Below are 19,794 nucleotides of genomic sequence, written 5' to 3'. Positions count from 1 at the left end.
ATGTGGCTAGGTCAGCTCTGGAAAACCTTTGTCTCCTGAGTGCTATGGGTATGCTGACCTAATCCCCAGTGTAAATGCGGCTAGGTGAGCGAAATAATTCCTCTGTCAACCTGACTGCTGCCTTGCGGAGAGATGGATTAACTACGTCAATAGAAAAACTCCTTCCGTCGATGCCACAAGCATCTGCGGTGTGACACTACAGCCGCGCAGGTGCAGCTCGTTAGCTGTACCACTGCAGTATAGACCTACCCCGAGATGAATGGGTGTAATTCATAGCTGTTCCATGTTTTCCGCCTGACAATTCAACACTTCAGTTGTTTATGGGAGCACCCATTTACAATATGACTGTGTACCAAACTTGTTAGAAAATGTCTTGGTGTAGCTAATGTGGGCAGAATCCAGCCCCATCGATGTTAGCAATACCAGGCCATATTCTAGCAAGATTGGTGCACAACCATATTGCATGCCTTAATATACGGCTGCAATTACAGTGGAAAGAGGGATTTTAGGTCCTCTTTTCACCTCACTACGCATGTTGCTGCCTGGTTTGACCTCTTAGTGTAGACTAAGCATATTTTTACTCTGTTCAGGATTTCGCCACAATCCAAGGAGAGGGTTATGGGCCTGCATACACTTCAAGAATAAACACTATACGGTAACTCCTCACTTAACATTGTAGTTATGTTCCTGAAAATGCAACTTTAAGCGAAATGATGTTAAGCGAATCCAATTTCCCGATAAGAATTAATGTAGATTACCGGGATTGGGGGGGGGGGGGTAGGTTCTGGGGAAATTTTTTTCACCAGATAAAAGACTATATTATATTCAATTGTTTGTTTAAAACTTATACTGAGTGTGTGTATATATATATATATATATATACATATATACACACACACACACACACACACAGACAGTATATGTTTTAAAACAAACAATTTAATAGTGGTACACAGTGATGATGATTGTGAAGCTTGGTTGAGGTGGTGAAGTCAGAGGGTGGGCTATTTCCCAGGGGATGCCATACTGCTAAATGATGACCTACCAATTGGCTGAACCCTCAAGGGTTAATTCATTGTTGTTAAGGTACCCTCACACACTACAAGGCAGCAAAAATGGAGGGAGGGGAGACAGCATGGCAGACAGGGACACACACCGTGTGTGAGAGAGAAGCGCATTGCTCCTTTACATACGCTGGCCCCACTTTTACGTTAATCAGCAAGCTGAGACAGCTGCTGCCAGGAAGCTCCCTCCGTCCTGAGCCCTGTCGTGTGTCCCCCGTGCTCTATGGAATATGGGGAAGTGGGGTGCAGGTGATAGCCTGCTGGGCGGCTACCACACAGGGAACTTAGGGAAGGGGGAGCTGTTATCGGGGCTGCCAGTCCACCCTGGTTCCAAGCCCCCACCAGCTAGCTCCAACAGGCAGCTTCCTGCAAGCAGTGGACAAAGCAGGCGACTGCCAAACAACGTTATAAGGGAGCACTGCACAACTTTTAAACGAGCATGTTCCCTAATTGATCAGCAATGAAACAACGTTAACCGGGACGACTTTAAGTGAGGAGTTACTGTATTGGGTGACAACTATGGTATGTCCCCTAACAAGGTGGCTATGTAGATGAGCATTTAACACTCCATTGGGTCACATTTGAAAGGATTTCGTTGCAACTGGAAGAGCTAAAATCTTTTTTATTGTTTTAAAAGAAATTAAATTCTGCAGAAACCTGAAATGCAAGACACTGAATCCATTGTATGCATGGAAATTTAGTGTGTGCGGAGTACCAGGGCTCTTGCTAATATAATTACAAAATACTTGGATAAATATCAGCACCTCGTTTCTTAATTTGGATTCTTCATGGTTTTTTCACACTTTCTTTTTAAACCTTACCACTCAGTAATTGGGTGACTGAAGGGCTGAAAAGGGAATAAAAGGAGCCTTCTGTGGCTTCCCATCCTAGAGATCTACAATCTGTTAGAGCCTATCTAGTTTAGGAAAACTTGCACCGGTATAGTTGTAGTGCTCTTATACCAGCACAAGCCCCAAGCGCAGAGATGCTTCACCAGTGTGACTTACGTTGGTGACTTGCTGAAGGCAAGTTGCACAGATGCATTCTGTCTACACTGCAGGTTTGCAGATACCCCAGGGCAACCTCCCCCCACACCGTAGAAGGGCTATTTCTGAGCTGTAGCTAACAATATATTTGTACCTGCACTAACTGAAACACTGCCCCTTCATGACACGATACCTATAACTTAATGCAGGCCTGCTATTATGCTCACTATGATCACTAATATAGGGAGTTCAGTTTTAATATACACATGCAATGATTATATTTTAATAATCCACCTGTGGGAAAAGAGCATAAGGAATTGATAGTGTTGCATTCTAAATGTTATCCTTGTGAAATAAAAATGTTTTAAAAGTCTGTCTCCTTACCCATGGAAAAGTTCCCCTTGATCTTTTCAAAATTTAACAACTGACATAATCTGTGACAGGCCTTATTATGGAGGCAGGAGTCATGACTCTATAGTTAAGGTTGTACATACCCTCGGACCTTCTTTCTGTTACATTGTTGTAAGTTGTTGACTATAGTGTACTTAAAATGGTGTAAAGCAGAGCAGACCCAGGTTCAGTATCCATATGAAAAAACATCTGTCAAGCAGCAAAGCCCGTGTTTCAGAGAAGCTGCCAAAAACCTGAAACTATTATTTTGTAATCCACACATAACCTATAACAGGATATCTATGTAAAAGTCCAAAGAACAGTTTTTAATTTATATATGGCCATTTTTTATCTTCAGAAGGTTGGTCTAGCTTGAATTGTACTGAAGATACATTGGCTTGATAGTCACATCTCATTTACAATTGCTAGGGAGCTATTTAAGTTTGTGGAGATTTTGGAGGAGCGGATCCTGCTGAGATATTCCCATAACTTGCTCATGTATCTATATACCAGCTAAAAGGCAGTCTTATTGTCACAAAACACCACCTTTTCTGAACATTTGCTTGGATGGCTGAAGCTGGCACAGTTTTTAAAATGTTGATGTTGAGTATAGTCTCCTTTGGTTACAACTTACGATCTGAGCCTGATGGTTTTTCAAGGCTCACATGTAGCACTTCGCATGTTTCTGTCACCCACTTCTATTTCTTGTATTTGGAAATGTTGGTGGATCAGGCTGAAATGTGTGTTTTGATGTATGTTTGATATGGTACAGAAGTGATAGGGACTCTCAACTAGCACTCAAAGTCTTGCGGTGATAAATCCTATCTTAAACCTCAGTATCACTTTGCTATAATAGGCTCTGAGCGCTATTTTTAGCATCACTAATATTGGAGAACCTAAAATATGTAGATGTTCAACTGGCTCTACTGATACTAGTTACTTTTCTTAGAAGTCCACATGCCATAGCTTGGAATTGAGTGTAAGACCACTGCACAAATTCTAGTCAAAATTAGAGACTCTTGAATTTTTAGTACTATGAGAAAGACTGAACAATTAAAATAAAGAGGTAATAATGTACCTCAAGTTTAATTTGTGACTAAAATGTTTTCATTGTATTTGTTTGTACAGCTTGATTTAGTAAAAAAGGGAATATGCCATATTTTGCTGATCACTAGAGGCTCACCTCCTATAGAGCACCTATATGTATCTCTTGACCTGTGCTACATGAAAAGTGAAACTTTTATTAAAAACATGGTCAAGGGAAATTTAGAAATATGTGGACATAGAAATGGTAAGATACAATGGGAAGGAGAATACTGAACAGGAAGGGAATGCTACTTCAGTGTATCAAATTAAAAGGAAAACACAGTGCAGTGTGTTAAACCAGAAAAAAAGGAGCTGTGCAAGCTCAGAAAAAGAAACACTTTATTCTAAATATAAACGTAACTTTTGCAATGCGGTGCATGGGGTTTCTACTGGTAAGCGTTCAACTCTCAGTACAATCAAAAGAACTTAATTACTATCTAGGTTTAGGACTGAGTCATGCTCAAAAATATTAAATGCGATTCAGTGATCTGCGTTCTAACACCGTTTTATCCCATCCACGACTGCTGACCACTGAGAAATCAGTTCAATGTTTGGACCACTTTAAAATAAGATTCCAAAACACAGACCCATTCTGAATGTATAGATTGGGCGTTCGTGTTTCTTAGTGCAGTGACAGCCACTTACTCTCCCTGGTTTGTACTTCCCCTTTCATCCTTTCCATGCAAAATTAAATATGATGCCCTCACTAAAAATAACACTGGGACTTTGTTCCCTATAGTATGTTTTCTTGTAGTGCAATGCTGTGCTGGCAGGGGGATCGATCAGTATGACCTAACAGGTATTTCCCATCTGTGACTTCAAAATCCTTGTTAGTGTGCTATATACTTTGTATGAGACAAGTTGGAGGCTTAAAGGCACTGTATCACTGTATTAACCACATTTTTCCAAAAGCAAAACCGTCTTATTCGCTTCAGTTCCATTCAAAATAGGAGAAAAAATGTTTGCTGAAAAGGAACTGAAAGGGGTGGAAGAGGGTGAGGGGGAAATGAGAAATCTACTTGTAAGCATTTGGTGGCAGTGTCTTTTTTTTTTTTTCTCTCTCCCCCCCCTCCCCCCCGCATAATTTTTGTTGTTGTTTGCACTCTAGGTGGCTTCAGCCAAGAAGAATTATTAAAAATATGGAAAGGACTATTTTATTGTATGTGGATGCAGGATAAACCTCTGCTACAGGTACGTCATCCCATGGTTTTTTGTGTATATAATGGATATCCTTCTGAATTGCACCATGAAGATGTAGTGCCCTTTCATTTTGGGTAGCAACACTGACCCAATTTAACACTCTTGCCACATTTCATTCATAAGGGTAAGTTGGAATTAAGCGCATGTGGGAGAGTTAATTGTAACTGGTAGTCCTTCACTAAAAGGAGGTACCTGTAGATTTACTTGAGTGGGAGTGTAATTGGGTTTGGAATTTTCAGCAGCCTGTTCCAGGGAAATGTAAAACCTTTTCCTTCAAATTTTATTTTGTTTATGTACCCTCAGGAATTGTATTGGTTTGCGTATGACCTACCACAGTTGCCTCTATAAACAAAGTAGGAATCCTTTAACTACAGCATATCCTGGCCTTTGATTTAACCCAGTTTGAAAGTTTTGCTTGCCTTTTTTTTTGTGTCAGGCTACAGAAGAGAACCCTTTTCTTTGTCACGAGGGATTCAAATAATCTTTCTTTCTCTTGCCATTTGGCTTCAACAATAATTTTCTTCAACTTCTTCAATCTGTATTGGTACAGTTTCTATCCTGGGGGAGCAGGGAACTTCAGAGTTTGTCATCCACTTTTGGAAGACTCTAGCGTTGCTCCTTGTCCCCCCCCCTCCCCCCCCTTTTTTTTAAGGTAGTTGGGGATGGGGAGGAAACTAAAGGTTAATAATTCTATTGAGGTAACTGATCTTTGGTGATATAGTCTTTCATTGTTCTCTCATAGGTCTCTGAAGCTGATCCCTCATGTAGTCCTAATTGTCCAAATCTAATTTTTTAGTGTAACAACTTTGGCCAGGAAGTTTGGATAACTTTCTCCCTTACCTTCAGTTCTAAGTGGGCTGTGTTGTACTCCGTCCGGTGCCAGCTTACTTCCCTTCCATTGTCTGCAGATTCTTTGAAACTTGAGTGCCTCTTTGTATTCAACACTATGTAAGCATAGGGGAAGATGTTGATTCTTAACCTTAAAATCACTCCAAATCCCAGTAACTTCATTTCTTGCAACCGTTTAAATCGCCGTTTGCATAGCCAGTATTCATTATGTAAAGAATACAGCGTGTGCTGCATATAATTGAGGACTTCATATTATCAGTGCTCATAAGGTTTTATACGGATTTGTAAACTCAAAGGTGTGCGTTTATTCTCCTGATGATCTAGTTTGGTCTGCTGCTGGAAAGAAGTTCTTTTGTAGACTTGTCAAGATGAACAGATCCTTGGTATCCTTGAGTCTTCTCTTATGTGTAATCCATACTAACAAAAGTGCAGCCACAGCATGGCAATGTAGGTTTAAAAAAACATTTTCAAGCTCGGGGTTGCTTTGTCATATTCACAACTACGTGAGAGTCTGTGTGTGTGGAAACATGAACTCTTATTCCTGCTACCTCAACACTTTTTTAGTATAAAGTTAATTTAAAAGTTTAGATTAACCAATGTTGTTTTGCCGCAGATCGGAAGGAGGCTAAACCCTGAAACAAGGTACTAACTTTATTTTATTTTTAAGGAGGAACTAGCAAGTACTATCTCCCAACTTATCCATGTCGTTCAGAATATAGAGGCTCGTAAGTTTACCATTTCATTTTGTTTTCTCTAATTTTTCTCCAAAGTGCCTTTGTATTTTGGGACTTTTAGCCAGTTGTCAGAGTCCAGAAGAGAGACAGGTGGGGTGATTATTTATTTTGTTGTCTTTCTTTTCCAGCTGTCATCCAAGATTTGTTTGTGATTGCAGTGTATGAGGCAGGTCTCTGTCACATATTCAGAATCCAATCAGTTCTTCTTGTCTTGCTGAAGTTTGTTTGCAGTATGATAACAAGTGTGCTTATTACCAGTCTGACATAAAAAGTGCTCATATACAATGATAGGTAGTAATACAAAACCATAAGATTGCCTTTCTACTTCACTTTTATTCAGCTGCTGATTTGTTTTTATGTCTTTCACCTCAATTAAAAACAAAAATGGTTTTTGAACTGTAAGGCCCTGATTCAGTATTAAGGATGTGCCTAACTGCTTTGCTGAATCAGGGCCTAAATGGGTATAGGTACAACGTAGTGCAAAATCAACGCTTCCTTGTCCCTGGCATTTTGATGTAGATGTGCATTTTGCATTTAATGTTTTACAAAGATCAGTCACTGTAACTGTTTGCCACACCTATCTATGTAAAGTACTTGTTTGCTTCCTATTACTGTAGTATCTGAGCACCTTACAGTCTCTATTGTATCTATCCTCACAACAGTCTTGAGTATGTATTTCTAGGCTGGTGCTGAAACTGTTGGACCAGTATGTAGAGAAGTGTGGAAGAAAAATTAAGTTGGAAAAGTAGTCTCTCTCGGCTGCTTTCAGTAACAGAAAATAGTATTGGTGTTGAACGTGCACATTCACCCTTTTTGTTCTGTTGCAGAGCACCTGTTCATTCAGACCTTTTGGCAAACCATGAACCGTGAATGGAATGGGATAGACATACTGCGCCTTGATAAATACTACATGGTAATATTAACTTTTTTCAGGTGGTGGGGTGGTGGTTGTTTTTCTTTTTGGAGTGGGTGTGTGTGTGTGTGTGTATTTTGAATACTTTTTAAAATCTCGTGATTAATCACGATTAATGCTTTTTAGTCATTTGACAGCCCTATTTTAAATGTAACCATTTGTTTCCAATACTACTCACTATGACTTGAATCTTGATTCTTTGTTAAATAAAAGTATACGGTGCTTGTTTTCAATATAAAAATAGCTAAGTGCCTTGTGTCAAGCAGCACAGTGACCTGAAGTGTAATTGATAAACTGGTGTGCACTGTTTCTTTAGGTTTCAGAGTAACAGCCGTGTTAGTCTGTCTTTGCAAAAAGAAAAGGAGTACTTGTGGCACCTTAGAGAATAACCAATTTATTTGAGCATAAGCTTTCGTGAGCTACAGCTCTCTTCATCGGATGCATACTGTGGAAAGTACAGAAGATCTTTTTATACACACAAACCATGAAAAAAGGGGTGTTTACCACTACAAAAGGTTTTCTCTCCCTCCCCCATCCCACTCTCCTGCTGGTAATAGCTTATCTAAAGTGATCACTCTCCTTACAATGTGTATGATAATCAACTTGGGCCATTTCCAGCACAAATCCAGGTTTTCTCCTCACCCCCCCACAAACTCACTCTCCTGTTGGTAATAGCTTATCTAAAGTGATCGCTCTCCTTACAATATATATGATAATCAACTTGGGCCATTTCCATCATACACATTGTAAGGAGAGTGATCACTTTAGATAAGCTATTACCAGCAGGAGAGTGGGGGAGGGGGGGAGAGAAAACCTTTTGTAGTGGTAAACACCCCTTTTTTCATGGTTTGTGTGTATAAAAAGATCTTCTGTACTTTCCACAGTATGCATCCGATGAAGTGAGCTGTAGCTCACGAAAGCTTATGCTCAAATAAATTGGTTAGTCTCTAAGGTGCCACAAGTACTCCTTTTCTTTTTGCTCATCAACATTAATATTTAAATAAAAGTAAGTCTACTTTAAGATTTTTCTGGAAGGTGCCATTTAAAAACAAAAAAAGGTACCATCTGTAGTAGTTAAACTTACCACAGTGTATTAGATTCCTAATTTTAATACAATATTTCCTATACTTAAGTATTGAAGTGAGGTAAATTAATTTTTAAAGGCATATTCTAAGCTTAAAATATCTATTAATGGAAATACACAGTAAAATCGGATTAGTATTTTAGTCTTCCAATTTTTATTTTTATTTCTTTTAAAAAAAGGAAGCTAAATTCAAAAACTTGCATTATTGTAGTGTTATGGTTGAGAAGTTAACTACTCCAAATTGAGAACATCAAAAATGTAAAGTTCCTAGAGGTTAATTTATTATGGCTGTTACATATGTAGTGTTCCTGTCTCTTAATTAAATGTATATACAACAGGACAAACTAATGTTAATATGAAGTTGTTAACATTTTCAATTGGTTTGAATTTATTAAATTGGAATTTCTGTAAATGGGAAAGTGGGGAATGCACCTTCACTGCTTTGGAGGATTTTTGGGGTGGGGAGCAGCATAGAACAGTGCGGAGGGATGTACTATGGTCACTGTATTTTGTTTGGCTTGCAATGTAATGACAGCAAATAGTGATGCTGTTGGAACTTTAGATCACACGCTGCCTGTACCCCATCTCCCAGTAGTGGAGAGACTTCTCGTGTATTCATGAAAGAACCTTTCCAGCAAACTTTGTGGGCCATAAAAAGCTCAACTAAAGAGTCTGCCTATGTGACTGTCAGAGTAGCTATTTTATTGACTCTCAAATAGTTAGAAAACTGTAGTGTCATATAACAAATCTTCTGCTTTATAGCTAATCCGCATGGTTTTGAGGCAGTCCTTCGAGGTACTGAAAAGAAATGGATGGGATGAAAGGTAAATAAACTGTTAGATGTATAATAAAGAAGTTACATGGTTTGCCCATATCAAAAATATTTTAATTTAACATGCCTTCTTCCTCTCAGGATGGCTCTTTTTAGTCGTTGGCTTTCTTTGTTCTGTACACTGATTTTATGCAACAAAAACCATCCTAGACTTGCTAAATTTTACAATATTTTCACCCTTGCTCAAGTATTCCTTCAAAGACATTGCCTTCACTTACCCCTCACTCTGCCCTGGTGACTGCCACATAGGGCACCAGGCTGCTGACCATCTTGGTAGCAAGATCTTTCTGCACTTCTGCTGATACAGTCCTCAAAACTCAGTGCTGAATTGAGAAATGTTTGATCCTTCAAGGGACATATGCATCTTTTCTCATATCACAATCACAGCTTTCCCAAGCTGCTCCGAGTAATCCCTCTACTATTTGGTACAGCTACACATAACACAGGGAACATGGCTGGAGTGCATGCAGATAAATGCTGGATATTCAAATCTGTGAAGCACAGCACCAACAATGCTGCGTTCTTTTAGTTCTCCTTATCTATTTATTGTGGCACCATGCTACTGAATCCTTCATAATAATATTTCTAGCTCCACGATACAGAGTTACGGTTGCATTGTGGGTATGTTGTGTACTGTAAGTTCATATTTCCTGGTTTCCAGAGAAATAAGTATAAGTGCACTTGACGTTCTGGAAGAGCATGAGGTAACTTTAACTCCATTTTAACAGAAGTGTCTGGGCACTCAGTTTCCAGTGGGGTTGGTTTTTTTATTTGTTTGTTTCAGTACCCCTATGAACCACAACACAGCTCTCCCCCCTCCACTGCCTTGTTGGTAATGATCAACTCAACAACAACATCCACTGGCCATGTTAGTCCCTTCTCTGCCCCTGTATCCTTTTCTCATCTTGCCTATTTTCCTGCGCAGCACAGCCATGCTCTCTCTCCTCCCCATGTAGAGCCAAGTGTTGGCATGAGACCTGAAGGTTGAGGAGCCAGGGAGAGGATGCAGAAACAGTTCAGGGGCTAGCCTGGAGTCAGTGGGGATGTGTTTTTTGTTTTGTTTGTTTTTAAAGGGAGGGACAGATGAATATGGATGTGGCCAGGTGTAGCGGGACAGAGCTAAGTCCCTTGTACATCCCCAGTGTACAGCTCTCACCCCAAAACTCTTCTGCTCTGACCTCCCCTTCTATAGGAGCAGAGGGAAGGGTGAGCCTGGAACCCCTTCCCCACTGCTTGGGGGAGCTGGGGATTTCTGGATTCTTTCTCCAGTCAGGGAGCAGTGGAGGGAAGGAGAAGGGAGCCCCCTTTGGGCCAGTGAAGCTGCCAGAGGGAGGAATGGTGGGCAATGGGAGCTATTTGTGGGGGAGGCCAGAGATGACTCCACTTGCCTTCCACTCACCCTCAGGTATGTCAGTAGAGGGAAGGTGCCCAACTTCCCCTCTTACCTCCCTTGTGGTTAAAGTACTTTTTTGGAAAGCCAGTACTTTGTCAACTTCCAGTCATCAAACTGGGTTTTCAAAAACATAGTATTGGAATGATCCCCATTGGATTGTTGTTCCCTCTGTGGGCTGTGCCCTGGCACAGCGAAAGCGGCAGAGCCTTTATCCTGCACCCTCCCCAAACCCCACAATCCCTGCACTGCTCCAGTACCCCCTCTCACTGCTACAACACCTCCCCCTCCCCTTTTAGCCCTTACCACTGCATCAAACAAGATACAAGAATCTGGAAATGTTAGGATCAGTTCACGTTAGGTGTGCTGTGTATCAGGAACTAAATGACCGAGGGACTTGTTTTCCTTCGTTCATACTCATTGTTCAGGATGTTTGCAGTATCCCAATTGCTTCCTAGAGTCTGTCATCTTCCTTTTGATTAATTAATGCTAATTTCTTTGATTTGATTTTATAAGTACCATCAATCTGTATGTGGCTTTCAGAGCACTTCAAAATCTCTTAAACTAGAAATGTTGGTCTCAGATGGGAAGAAACTTCTAGGCTTAGAGCAAGGAGCATGCACAACATATATGCTTTGACAGCTGCCAAGGACAGAGCTCAAACACCCAGTGCCTGAGTGTTGCCAAGATTCAATGATCACGTCATATCTCCCTGAGCCACTCAATTATCCTGACAGCAGGCTGACTGGAAACCCTTTTGCTTTTAACAGGCCCTAGTTTTGCAGGGCATGTGTATTTCTCTTTGCCTTGAGCTACTGATGATCCGATCCCAAATTCCGAAACTAATTCTAAAGAACTTCAATATAACACACCCAAAGGGGCAATGGGAGCCAGACACTATGTAAGATAAATTCTGAACAGCTGAGATCAGTTTGGAGAGGACTAGAGCTATAGCCTGAGCCCCAGGTGTGCACACAAAGAAAATTAGAAGAGCTAGCTTATTTTGTAAAATGCTGGTGGGGGTTAGGAGGAGTTGTATCATGGGAACCCCTGGCTCAGATGACCCCAAATCTGGACCCTCTCACCACCACAAGACACAGTAAGTTTAAAGGCATTCTGAGTCAGCATATGGATTCTCGAGCACTTAGAATAGTCTTTTAAACGATAAAAGAGACTAAACCTTAACTAAAACAGAGTTGCCACTCCACTAGATTCACTTGTGTTGCGTGGATTTCCTTACTGCCGGCAAACAATATTCTGACCCCAGGAAACTCTGACAATAACAATTTTTTTAAGCAGTAAAATTATGACTGGACTTCTCTGAATATTTTCTTTAGTTCTGACAAGTGTCAAAAAGCCACCTTTTAGCAGTTGGTGAAAAAGCAAACTAAACCCAGACTTTTAAATTTATGTATCCTGCTTGCCTTTTTTTTTTTTCTTTTTCAGTCTGATTGAGCCATTTCTGCATCTGTTAATGAAGGAAGTTATACACCCAGAGAGTAATGCTCCCAGTGGGATAAAATTCCATTTTATTGACATTTATCTGGAAGAACTGGCTAAAGCTGGAGCCAAGGAGGTAGAAAACACATTATAATTGTCTTTGTGATTGCTATATTATATAACTGTCTTTTATCAGTGTTTTTAAATTCTAGTTTATTTATATTCAATTGTTTTAAATATAACTCATTAACACTGAAGAAATTTCTAAAATCCTGTTTCCTTATCGCTATTTATGCTGCTAAGTTTTGCATTTTTCTGAGCTTGGACAAGGAACATAAATTGGTCACTTTCCAAATCTCATGCTCTGGTACAAATGCTCCAATTTTAGATTGTAAATATAATGAGGGAATCTTTTTGATTTTGACTCCCTTCCCCCCCCACTTTTGGAGAGAGAAAAGAATAAAAGAAAGAAAACCCAATTGTTTCTGTTGGGATTTTAAAATTTTTCATCACTCCTTCCTTTTATAAAAATTCACGTTGAGCCCATACTTGACCTGACCCTTTAACCACATACATTGTAGAGATTCAAAATCTAATTTTACAACTGTCTTCAATTACTTGGGCACTACTGGCTTCAGACATGTGCATTTTGATAGACTGCCCCATAAAGAAGAAGTTACACAATTTGCCAGATACCAACAATATCTTTAATTTAGTTTGCCTGTTATCTCTTTCAGTATAGACCTTCCTCTGTCTTTGCAATAGCCAATAAGACTTAAGAAAGCAGCAGAATTTTGCGGCAGTCTAAAGTCTGATTCTACAGCAGCTACTGTGGAATTCTGCTGCAGGAATCTGAATTCTGCAGATCATTTAATTATTACTTGAAATCCCTCCCCACAATGTCACTCTTCTTAGCCTGGTATGGAGGCTGCAGGGACTCCTCCCTATACTAACTTGTAGCCTTCGCTTTGCTAGTCCATATGTGGTGCTGCTGGCAGATGCCCTCCTGGTAACTCTTTTCTCTTTAACAGGCAAGATGTTAGCAGTTTTGTAGCAGTGCTCTCTAAAGAAGAGACAGCAGAATGCAAAGGGTGACCCGGCAGGTGTAGGCAGTGGGGGGCAGGAGAGGGAAAGCTTCTGTAGTAGGGGACAGTGTCTACAATCAGGGCTCTAATTCAGCAACAGTTTCTCCAGCCCTAGAATTGCATAGAGTTCATAAGGCCTATGACTGAGACTTTCAAAACAGTCTAAGGGATTTAGATTAATTGTAATGAAAGATGTGTGTAAATCCCCTAGATTGCTTTGAAAGTCTCAGCCTATATTCCTATGTTGACCTTAGTAAAGGGATCAGATCTTACTGTTCATTCCTATTTTGTTTGATGGTCTTTAGGGTGAGGTCTGCCAGTCAGAAGACGCCCAGGATTTAGTGTGCTGCAGACTTCCTTTGTGACCTTGGGCTGTCTAATTTCGCCATTTGTGAATTGAGGATCAAGGACATATTGTGCAGTTTAATAAATCAACGTGTGCAGAGCACTCTGTTTCTATAGTGCGTCTATCAAGTATCTCAGTGGTGGTGCTCAAGTGTAACTCTTGTCAATTTTAGTGGAGAAAAAACATAATGAAAAGTGCCTGTGTGTAGCCTCTCAGAAAGATCTCCTACCTCACAATCTACAATGAGTTACTCGACCCGCCTGCTCTACTATACTAAGTCTTTCTGTCTCCTAATCTCACAGCTCACAGCAGACCAGAATCTCAAGTTTATTGAACCATTCTGCAAAATTGCTGCCAAATCTAAGGAGTAAGTTTGATGGATGAATATTGGATTTTCCATTTTATTTATTTAGTCTAAGATCTACGAAGTTCTTGAAATGCTATTTCAAAAGGTAATGAACAAATGGACTGAAGCAAAGCAAAGAACGTAACGAAGTTCAGGTCGTAGAGAAACAACCGCTGGGGCAGGCCTTTGTGGCTAGCTTCACTCACCATTATGTTTCTCAAAACCATAAGTGAAGTGGGTGTGTAAATATTAGGAACCACCTATACCTCTGTTTATAGAGTACCCCTCACAGCAGAGCCCTGACTCTGATCTGATACTACCGGAATATAAAATATTAATAAGCCAACAAAATCTCCAAGCTATAACATTGGAAGAACCAAATACAAAACTGGAAAATGTGTTTGGAGTTAAGCGAGTTGTTTAAGTAATTGGTGACTTTTTTTCCCCCAAAGTTAGTTGCATCTCTCTCCCTCTCTTTCACCATCTTCAAAGTGTTTTAAATGTAAATGGGAAGGAAAGGGGGCTTTTAATGCTCTGCGTGTGTTCCCTCCCACTCATACTGTTTTATATAATGCAGTCGTCACCTGATGCAAGCAGTAGCCCGGGGTATCTTTGAAGCCATTGTGGATCAGTCCCCTTTTGCCATTGAAGATCTAATGAAAGAATTGAAGACAAGCGGTGATGACGATGTTGAGCTGTCCGAGGGAGATGAAGCGGAAAACGAGTCACTAATGACCAAAGGTAAGGAGGAAGTAATAAAAATTTAGCCCAGACTTTAAAGAAATACAGTAACCACTGACAGGATCCAAAAATGTATCCTACCTCTTAAAAATACCATTCCTATTCTCAGCCAACCATGGGCATGCAGGTGGATACACTAACAACAAATCTTGCTTCTGTTCTCTTCAGATGATCTAATAGACAAAGTAACCATAGACTAGTAAATTACAAACATCTTAGTGCTCCTTTTATATAGCAGATCATATGGTTCCCCATTTCAGTCTGCTTACAGCAACAGCTATAGATAACCCAGCGCTGTCCAAAAACTAGTACAGGTGAGTCACATCATATGCACATTTAACTTACGCGAATTCAACTATATGCGCTCGGCAAAAAAAAAGAAAATAACAAGATACCTGTAAATAGAGTGGGTGATTCCGCGTACCATTCCACTCAATGAGCGTATGCCCCAGAGTGAGCGTGAGATGGGAGATGTGAATCTGCTGTTCTCTCAGTCGATCTCAGTTCCCGTGTGCCTCTCACAGCGTGAGCATCTTGCCACGCTGAGTGTGATTCTAGTGTTTTAAAGGTACTGTACGTATTTTTCGTACAACATGGCCCCTAAACGCAAGCTAACTACTTCATCTGGTGCTCAGCCGAAGAAACATTGATCTGATCCAACTCTGGAGGAAAAACTGGCTGTGTTGGACTTACTAAGAGACGGTCTGTCGGTCTCCAACGCGGCGCGTAAATATGGCCACAACGAATCTAGCATCTGTGCCTTTGAGAGAGAGAAATTCATCAAGCCGTGGCATCAAGTGCTCCAATAACTGCTAAGGTGATGAGCCAGGTGTGTGATAAGACTTTTTAGTGAAGACTGAAAAGGCATTAAACTTATGGCTGGAAGACATGAACCGTAAACGTGTGCCTATTGATGGCAACACTTTGCGAGAAAAGGCTCTTAACCTCTACGCGCTGTTCAAACCTCCCGCCAAAGAGGGACAGCGTTCTGATGAGGAGGAATTCAAAGCCAGCCAAGGTTGGCTTAGCAGTTTTAGGAACCGCTTCAACCTCAAAAACACGCAGCCTTCTGGTGAAGGTGCATCTCCCAATGAAGAGGCAGCAAAAGCCTACCCTGAACAATTAAAGAAAATCACAGGAGAAAAGGGCTATCTTCCGGAACAAGTTTTTAATGCTGATGAGACTGGGCTTTTCTGGAAAAAAATGCCCAACCGCACTTACACTTGGAAATCAGAAAGACAAGCCTCTGGCTTCAAAGCAGCTGAAGACCGTGTGACTGTGTTGTTTTGTGGCAATGCGGCTGGGCATTTAATAAAGCCGGGCTTGCTCTACAGGGCTGCAAATCCCATGCCCTAAAAGGCAAGAGCAAAAATCTCCTGCCTGTGTTCTGGCAATCAAATAAAAAGGCTTGGGTGATGGCAGCATTATTTCCGGATTGGTTCCACAAGTGTTTCATTCTGGAGGTCAAGCGGTACCTCGAAGAGCAAGGACTTGACTTTAAAGTGTCGCTGATCGTAGGCAATGCTCCTGGCCACCCTGTGGCACTCCGGTTTGCACATAACGATGTTGAAGTCATGTTTCTCTCTCTCCTTCCCCAGCAATACCACCTCCAACCTCTTGACCAAGGTGTGATTCGCTGTTTCAAGGCCATGTACATGAGGCTTATGTTCTCACAGATACGTAGCGCGATGGATGCTGATCTCAATCTTAATGTGATGGAGTGTATACTGTACTTTATGGGCGATTTAAGGGATTTTCAAGGGTAACTTTGACTATACGCGATTTTCGCCTTACACGCTGACTTTAGAACCTAACCCCCATGTAAGATGCGACTCCACTGTATTTTGTGGCAATGCTCTGGGAGGAAATTGCTCCAAGCTATTTCTTCTACTATGGGGATGGTCATCTCAAAGACCCAGAAATAATACTGCGGTTCTGAATTGTATCATGTTTTTCATCCTTAGAGCTAAAACACTTGGATATAGATGGGTATGTATCATCCCCGATAAAAAGAGCAGGTAACTGAGGTGTAGAGCATCTCCATTAGTTTCTGAAGGTAACACAGCATGTCGGTGCTAGAGCAAGGAAGAATATCCAGGTCTTCTGACTCTCAGCCCTATGATCAGATGCTAAATGATACTTGCATCACACCTCCCTGCCTGGGAAGATAGTTTCATGGCTGAAGCACTCCTCTTATTCCTCTATGCTGGATGGAACTTTCCCCATTCTTTCCGACTGATCTTTAAAATCCTTTTTGTTTAATAACAGACAAACGTTTATCAAAAAAATCTGCACTGGGCATTGAAGAACAAGAGGACCTTTCTGAAAATGCTGATGAAAACATTGGTCCTGTTCTCCAGGTTTGTGCCTTGCTTTCCTCATGTTAATATGACGTCCCCATGAATAATCCTAGGCTTTTTATTATTTGTCACTTAGTGGATAGTGGAGACCTCACCAATCGAATAATAAGGTAAACATCTCTTGCATCTCATAGGGTATGTCTACACAGCAAATAAAATCTTGTGGCTGGCCCATGCCAGCTGAGTCATGCTGCAGGGCTGTTTAATTGCAGTGTAGACATCTGGGCCTGGGCTGGAGCCTGGGCCCTAGGACCTCTGAGGCGGGAGGGTCCTAGGGCTCAGGGTACAGCCCGAGCTGGAACGTCTGCACCACAATTAAATAGCCCCACGAGTCCCTGTCAGCTGGCATGAGCCAGCTGTGGGTTTTTAATTGCAGGGTAGACGTACCCTAAATGTCATATTAATAACATATTCCGTGTGAGTAGGTTACAAAACAAATGACAAAAGAGAAGTACATGTGCCAAATTCTGTTTCTTCTCTCTCCCCCTGCCCTCCTCCCTTTTTCCCCCCTTCCACTTCAAGAGGTACCAAAAAAGTTGCTAAAACCATATTGTGTTCTGGCTGTCCCAGGAGTCAGCGCACCCCTTACTGATGTTGAGAGCACAAGTGCTAGCGTGGGAGGGTACACAAGAGATGGGGCTAGGCACTAAAACACGTCCCAGATCTTATGAACTCGTTGGAACGAACTGCTGGGATCCGGGATTATGCTACAACAGAGATGCCTCGTGTTCCTGTGTTGGGCTATGGCTTTTAAGCAGGGACTAGAATGTTGCACATTTAAATCTTGGCATTGAACTGAAAGGTTTTTTAAAAATAAGTTAATTTATTTGCTTTTTTCCTTCTGAATGAGAATCCAGGTTAGAAGTGTTCTGAAAAAATATTATTTGAATGCTTCATTGTAATGTAGTGTTGTTGTAGCCATGTTTTATCCCAGGGTCCGAGAAAGACCAGGTGGGTAAGGTAGTATCTTTTATTGGACCAACTTCTCTTAGTGGAAGATACAAATGTTCAAGCTACACAGAGTTCTTGGGTTGTCTCTTCCACCAACAGAAGTTGGTCCAGTAAGATATTACCTCACCCACCTCGTCTCTCCATTGTTATGTAGTCAGATAAAACGCATTCATAAAGCTAGCATGTGCATTCGGGGGCGTGAATCTTGGCAGATCAAGTGTAGTGGAAGGAATTGGAAGTAGTAAAAAGCATATGTTGCTTGAAGTATTCATAACATCAGCTATACTTGGCTGTTCAGTATGATAGCCTAACAAAGATACTGTATTGTGCTTTCTTTCTTTTGGCAGTTTAACTACAAAGCTGTTGCTGACAGACTTTTTGAATTGGCCAGCAGAAAAAATACACCTGCCTTTAACAGAAAACGTCTGTACAAATTGGTCAAAAAGTGAGTTCTCCTGAAACAGCTCTGTATGATGATTTGTCTAAGTAGATTTGACATCCTGTTTCCCCAACCCCCTCTACTGCTAGCGTTCACATAAGAGATTTCCGTCCTTTTAATGAAAGTGTTTCTGCAATGAATTTACTGTCCACTACATTCCTACTTGGCCCAGATATCTTAGAAAGAGGATGCTGCTTACAGTATGTGCTAATATGAGTACAAAATCTTTGTCAGACATGGATATATGTATGGGTCTGAGACAGATTTTGGTTTTGCTTTTGTGATTTTTTTTAACATATTCCTAGACACTAGAGTTGGAAGGGACTTGAGTTGTCTTGTCTGTACTTTGTACCAGTTTAGGATTGTTCCCTGTGTTTGCATTGTCAAACGCTTCGTCTTGTATAGCTCTAAGTATTTCAAGTGATCAGGCTTCCACGCCTTCACTTCGCAGATTACTCCACGCTCACTTAAATCATGCAATGTTTTGAACAATACTGTGCTCAAACTGCAGGGGGTGGGTGTCGGCTGTGTTAAATCGCACTCTTGCCAAGACTTCTTCAGTAGTTTGGCTTGGAGTTGCTGGAGTTCTGAGGCAGATCTCTTGGAGAGCTAGCATTTTCTAGCCCTCGGATGTAGTATGCTTTCCTCAAAAGTGGGAAGTGTGCATCATACATGCAGTAACTTGGTGACATTTCAGTCAAATATTGTAACTACAATAAGTCTTTGTATTTTTTAACTTTTTCAGGTTCCAGGACCTAGCAGAAGGTGAGAATTGAGCATCAAAAAAGAAGCACTTTCATTCTGCTAAATTATTCATCCTGTTCTCAATGTAGATTTGCAGTGAATGTTATGTCGTCTTGTGCTGTTTTACATATGTCTGAAGGATATTCGTTTCAGAGGTTATTGCTGTGATGTGGTTTTCTCATTAGGAAGTATAACTTCCTCACTTTCACAAAGGAGGTCAGGTCCCCATATCTAATACCTCACAACTTGGGAAGCATTGTAATTTTATAAGCTGAGGTCTTGCCCGCTTATTCAGATTCTTTATTTCTTCAGTGAGAAACATGGTCAGCTTGATTCAAAATAATGAAGAAACTGCACACTTCGGTGCACATTTCTTTGCAGTGCTTTAAATGTGCTGATAGCCAAGTGGAGTGGGGAATCAGTGTTTGTGCCCCTTGTGCTGTATGTGAACACCGAAACTACTTGGTGGGGGGGAAAAGGGGTATTTTCCGACAGCTCATCAGACTTTTTGCTCGACAGGAATCTTCCCACAAGATGATTTCCCTGAAGATGTTTCTACAGATGAAGATGACGATACATTCAGCAGGGGCAGGCGAAAGAAAAAAGTTGTCAAATCCTTGGAGAAAGCCAAGCTGGAAAAAGAAAAAGGTAGGAGGCAAAGCTAGGGAAGTGAGACTACTCTCACCAGTCTGTAGGTGTGTCTACACTGCAGCAGTGAGTGAGCCTCCCAGTCTGCATAGATAGACTCAGGCTAGCAAGGCTCAAGCTAGCATGCTAAAAATAGATGTGTGGTACACTGAGATTCAGGTTCTCA

The 19,794-nt window shown here is 41.0% G+C and overlaps 1 protein-coding gene across 3 annotated transcripts in view; it reads left to right on the top strand.

Annotated features, from left to right (window-relative positions):
* RRP1B (ribosomal RNA processing 1B) overlaps positions 1-19,794 on the top strand; it is a 36,897-nt gene that overhangs the window by 5,208 nt on the left and 11,895 nt on the right. For 2 of the 3 annotated variants that reach the window (XM_073359277.1, XM_073359285.1), the window contains 11 exons: positions 4,635-4,717; positions 6,243-6,300; positions 7,137-7,222; positions 9,069-9,130; positions 11,975-12,104; positions 13,702-13,766; positions 14,323-14,486; positions 16,755-16,846; positions 18,145-18,242; positions 18,982-19,001; positions 19,500-19,628. In XM_073359277.1, coding sequence (XP_073215378.1) covers positions 4,635-4,717; positions 6,243-6,300; positions 7,137-7,222; positions 9,069-9,130; positions 11,975-12,104; positions 13,702-13,766; positions 14,323-14,486; positions 16,755-16,846; positions 18,145-18,242; positions 18,982-19,001; positions 19,500-19,628 — 987 coding nt within the window. Of the gene's footprint in view, positions 1-382; positions 656-4,634; positions 4,718-6,242; positions 6,301-7,136; positions 7,223-9,068; positions 9,131-11,974; positions 12,105-13,701; positions 13,767-14,322; positions 14,487-16,754; positions 16,847-18,144; positions 18,243-18,981; positions 19,002-19,499; positions 19,629-19,794 lie in introns of those variants that run through there. The other variant, XM_073359292.1, reaches the window with a different exon arrangement.

The sequence above is a fragment of the Lepidochelys kempii genome, chromosome 1, assembly GCF_965140265.1.
Source record: "Lepidochelys kempii isolate rLepKem1 chromosome 1, rLepKem1.hap2, whole genome shotgun sequence".
In the NCBI taxonomy this organism is placed as follows: Eukaryota; Metazoa; Chordata; order Testudines; family Cheloniidae; genus Lepidochelys; species Lepidochelys kempii.
The sequence above is the reverse complement of the archived record's forward strand: the minus strand, read 5'-3'. Positions and strand labels throughout refer to the sequence as shown.